This window comes from Penaeus vannamei, chromosome 25, assembly GCF_042767895.1.
Source record: "Penaeus vannamei isolate JL-2024 chromosome 25, ASM4276789v1, whole genome shotgun sequence".
In the NCBI taxonomy this organism is placed as follows: domain Eukaryota; kingdom Metazoa; phylum Arthropoda; class Malacostraca; order Decapoda; family Penaeidae; genus Penaeus; species Penaeus vannamei.
The window spans coordinates 33,218,358-33,223,357 of record NC_091573.1 but is presented as its reverse complement, the minus strand read 5'-3'; the positions used below and the strand labels follow the sequence as shown (position 1 = coordinate 33,223,357).

The 5,000-nt window shown below is 38.3% G+C and overlaps 1 protein-coding gene across 1 annotated transcript in view; it reads left to right on the top strand.

Moving 5' to 3' along the window:
- Positions 1-3,369, top strand: part of LOC113802434 (uncharacterized) — an 86,745-nt gene extending 83,376 nt beyond the window's left edge. The window contains exons 4-5 of the mRNA XM_070138876.1: positions 752-914; positions 1,872-3,369. Coding sequence (XP_069994977.1) covers positions 752-914; positions 1,872-1,985 — 277 coding nt within the window. The 3' untranslated portion in view covers positions 1,986-3,369. The remainder of the gene's footprint in view (positions 1-751; positions 915-1,871) is intronic.
- Positions 3,370-5,000: the final 1,631 nt, after the last annotated feature.

Genomic DNA, 5,000 nt, shown 5'->3' with positions numbered 1-5,000 from the left:
TTATCATTATTAATATTATTATTATCATTATTATTACTATTATTATCATTATTATTATCATCATTATTATTATTACTATTGTCATCTTAATTGATTTCATTATCAATATTATTCTTTATCATTATCATTACTATTATTATTTTATTATTTTTTTATCATTAGTAGTAGTAGTAGTAGTAGCATCATTACCGTTATCATTATTATCATTACTACCACTACTGTTACTACTATTGCTACTACTACTAGTACTACTACTACTACTACTAATAATAATAATAATGATAATGGCAATAATAATATCACTATTAGCTGTAGCATCATTAATCATTTTCATTATCATTATTATCGGAATTATCATCATCATACTGTTATAATTATTTTCTAAGTTATATTGGTAACAAATGATATCGAGAACAATAAACATAATTAGGACTAATCGTAAGCCAAAAAAACAACAAAAACACACAAAACAACACAAAATAAAAAAAATCATAACCCAACAGCCTTACAAACAAACAAACAAAACTACCTAACGAACGAAATAGACTAACAAAATTTTCGAAAACCTCATAACCCAACAACCTAAACAAACAAACAAGCAAAACTACCTAACGAACTAAATAGACAAACAAAATTTTCAAAAACCTCACAACCCAACAACTTAAACAAACACAAACAAGCAAAACTACCTACCGAACGAAACACAAACACACAAAAATTAAAAAAATTCCCGCCATTTTCTCTCCCCCAGGCCGAAGAAACCGCCATCAACGGTCTTACCACGTGTTCTCCGCGACGAAGACCCGTGTCTAGTCAGCGCCGTCACGGAGTCGATCCTGCCCCTCTTGCCCGACAGAACACCTGTGTCCTCGGGTTCGTCGACGCCACTGGGGGTCAGGCAGCAAGGGCCTCAGGTGAGTTGGAGGGAGGGGAGGGAGGGAAGGAGGGAAAGAGGAAGAGGGAGGGGGGAGAGGGAGGGAGGGAGGGAGGGAGGGAGGGGAGGGAGGGAAGGAAGAGGAGAGAGAGGTGGGGGGAGAGGGAGGGAAGGAAGGAAGAGGAGAGAGGGAGGGTGGGGGAGAGCGAGGGAGGGAGGGAAGGAAGAGGAGAGAGAGGTGAGTTGGAGGGAGGGGAGGGAGGGAAGGAAGGAAGAGGAGAGGGAGGGACGGGATGGGGGGAGGGAGGGAGGAGTAGTGATGGAGGGAGAGGAAGGGGGGAGGGGAGAGGGTGGTATGGAGGGGTTGTGGGGGATATTGAGGGATAGATTGTGGGGGAGAGGGGAAGACAAGGAGGGATAGAAAAGGAGGAAGTAATGAGGGAGAAGAAAAAGGGCGGAGGAGAGGGGGGGGGAGGAGTGAAGGGTAATTGGGGAAGGCCGAAGGAGGAGTTAATGAGGGAGAGGAAGGAGTGAGAGAGGGGTGAAGGAGTGAGAGGAAGTGGATGAGGGGAAGGATATAAGATGGAAGTGAAGGGTAGTGGGGGTTGGAAATGAGAGAGTAAAATCAAAACGTGAGTGTAAGAGTTTTCGGGAGAGAAAGGAGAGCTTTGGGGAGAAAGAGGGAAAGGGAAGGGAGGGAGGGAGGGAGGGAGGGAGGGAGAGAGGGAGGGAGGTAAGGGAGGAAGGGAGGGAGGGAAGGGAGGGAGGGAGGGAAGGAAGGAAGAAAGGAAGGAAGGAAGGAAGGAAGGAGAGAGAGAGAGAGAGAGAGAGAGAGAGAGAGAGAGAGAGAGAGAGAGAGAGAGAGAGAGAGAGAGAGAGAGAGTGTGAGAGTGAGAGTACCATTGTAAGCTATAACCTTAAATGCAATAAAAAATAAAAAAAAAAAAACATTAGTTCAGAGATATCTTCTTGCCTAACCTGTGTCATACTTCTTTAGCAGGTGCTGGAGATGGTGAACTTACGAGATGGAGACCGAACCATTTCTCTCCCTTCCCTCAACGTTGAACACAACTACAACCAGATCCTCTCTGAACTCGTCCTGAAACTGTAGCCCTCAGCCCAGAGAATCAAAAGGTCAAAAGGTCAAAGGTCAATAAGGTGGTCAATCCCTTGCCCTCTTGACTCTCAGTGGCATCAGGTGCTGGGTAGTAGTATGTTCTCATTTTTTCTCTTATTCTTATTGAATTTTGAAACAATGGAATTATGTGGGAATGACAAGCATTTGTCATCAATCCTCAAAATTTCAATGCTCAGTTTATAAAATAATCTCTGAACATATTACACCTTAGGCTACACAGCCCCCGAACGATGAAGGGAAGAGGAAAAAAAAACAGTATCTGTAAAAAATAATATAGATCTTATATCTACCAAAGATTATATTTGTCTGATTTAGGTCACAATTTCTCTTACAGAGTTTGATCTCAAAGACCTTGCATGTTGATCTCTTACTTGTTACATGCAGTCTTTCCCAGACATGTTTCTATGGTTCTCTAATTCTCCAGACAAGCATCTCTCAGCGAGTTTCCAACGTCAGAGATGGACTGTATGAATGGCTACTTGTGTCTATGGTATGTAAGTGACTGTGAGTTACTGTTGAGAGATACTTGTTATGGCAAAGGGACAGAGGCAAGTTGCCCAAGATCCTGAGAACTATTCTACTTTGACTGTGTACTGAATTACAAAGACTTTCTCAATACACACTCAACTTTGGGCTCTTGTAACAACACAAAGGAAGTGTGTGCCATATTTTTGTAAAAAAATAAAACAGGATTAGATTGATTTTGTATTTGCCTTTATGAAATGAATAAATTGTTCTCAAGAAGGGAATAAAGGCATGTGATTGGACTGCGTTCCCTTGTGTAGATCAAATGACTTTTGAGTATTGTTTGATCTATAAACCAGAAGGGGTTTAGACACAGAGGGACCCAGAATGAAGAGTTCCTAGTTAATTACTAATAGCTTGTTTTTTCAGAGCTTTAATTTACATGTAGAACTTGATAAAGGGAGAAAATATCAAGATTAAAAACAAGTTGTAATGGTAAATGAGAAATATGCAATAAGTGAGCAATATATTACACTCATTTTGTTGTGTTATTACAATGCAACAAGGAATTTGTATGTCTGTAGATAGCATACGTCCTAGTTAGCAATCTGAACATCAAAGTATATATTCAAAATGAAACCTCTTGTTTTTACTGTTAGCTGTTTTAAAAATGCGTTTGTTTTTACTTTAAAAGTGAAAAGAACGATTTGTAGATATCTGGTATTTTCTCCTGTCTATGTGCAATAACAAGTGACATCACAATAAACTAACAGTGCCAGAAGCAATGCTTATTGAGCTCAATGTGTCTTGCTCTATGTATTATGAGACTCACTGATCAAATAGGAGATAAAATAGTATATGTATTTTTACACACACACACACACACTTACACACACACTTGCACACACACTTGCACACACACACTTACACACACACACTTACACACACACACTTACACACACATACTTACACACACATACACACACACACACACACACACACACATACACACACACACACATACACACACACACACACACACACACACACACACACACACACACACACACACACACACACACACACACACACACACACACACACATACACACACCAAAATTATAACTCAATATTGAATGGATGCATACCCATGATTATAAGAGTTTTTGTCGATTTAACCAAAAACCCAAATTCTGCCGAAGAAGCTATTACTTCTGGCATACTGTGTGACCGATGGACTGTGATATTTGTGATCTTAGTCCCGCACTCTCTGTGATAGCACCCATCCAACTAAAGAACATTCTGCATAGGTCCTTGTCTGTACTACTGGCACGTATATTGTATGCTGTTTCTATGGATCTGTGCTCGCGATTACTGTAACAGCCGTATCAGAGGTGATCTTGCCTGGTTTATTGCAGAACTGGTATATGTACCGGATACAAAATATAAATTCTATGATTTTGTTTACTCAAATTCCTTCAAATGAGCAGATCTGATACTTGACGGTAGTGTTACATATATCCTTTTTGTTTTTTGCTCGGAAGATTGTTATTATTATTAATGCCAGGTAGCCTTTCAAGTGACCAATGTCAGGATCATTTTATAGATTAAGAGAGAAGAATCCCCCTAATATGTGAGAAAATCACATATGCACAAAAAGAGAGAAAAAGATACAAAAAAATTACTTTTGAATTGCATTATTCAAGGGGAAGTTTTTCAAAAAGTATTAATATTTTTGTGTGTGTGTGAGATGAAATGAGTAACAATATAAAATAGTTCAAAAATGTGTAAAAAAAAAAAAGAAAAAAAGAAAAAAAAAAAGATGAAAAAAAAAAACAAAAAAAACAAGCACTGCAATATCTTTTCATTCTCTGGTACAAACTTAATGTTATGCCTTTTGGGAAATGGGAATATAAATGATGCAAATGTTAAAAATCTGAGGGTTATAAATGAGGTTAACCTACAGCTCATTGCCGATTATTCAATGTTAAATTATAAACTGTCCTATTTGCTTAAAGAAAAAGATGAATTCATATTCTTTCCTTTACTGTTAATGGCAAATTTTAAAGACCTTTTATTACAAATTAATTTTCAGGTTTCTTGAAGAATCTGTAATGTAGCGTTACAAAATTACTTGCACTGATAAACATTATGATCACAATTCACAAGTATTTGGACTTGAGATTTTTCCATGATCCTTTGTGGTTTGACCTCTCAGTATGTAATTCACCAGAATCAGGAAAGCCTAAACACATGATATTTAAGTCAACGAACTTATATCGAAAAGATACAAAAAAAAATCTTTGTATTTTCATAGGAAAGTACAAATGATGTATTCTTATAAGTGGTCCAAGCCAAAGAGACTGAGGCCTGAATGGTTATTGTGACACATAAGAGAATGATACATGTAAGTAAATAGAGAACTGTCCTATGGCCTTCAGTAGTCAGTCCTTTGAATTGCCCCACTGTATTTCAAATAATTTTAATGTCCTGACACCAACTCTTGATGACTTTTGATATTCT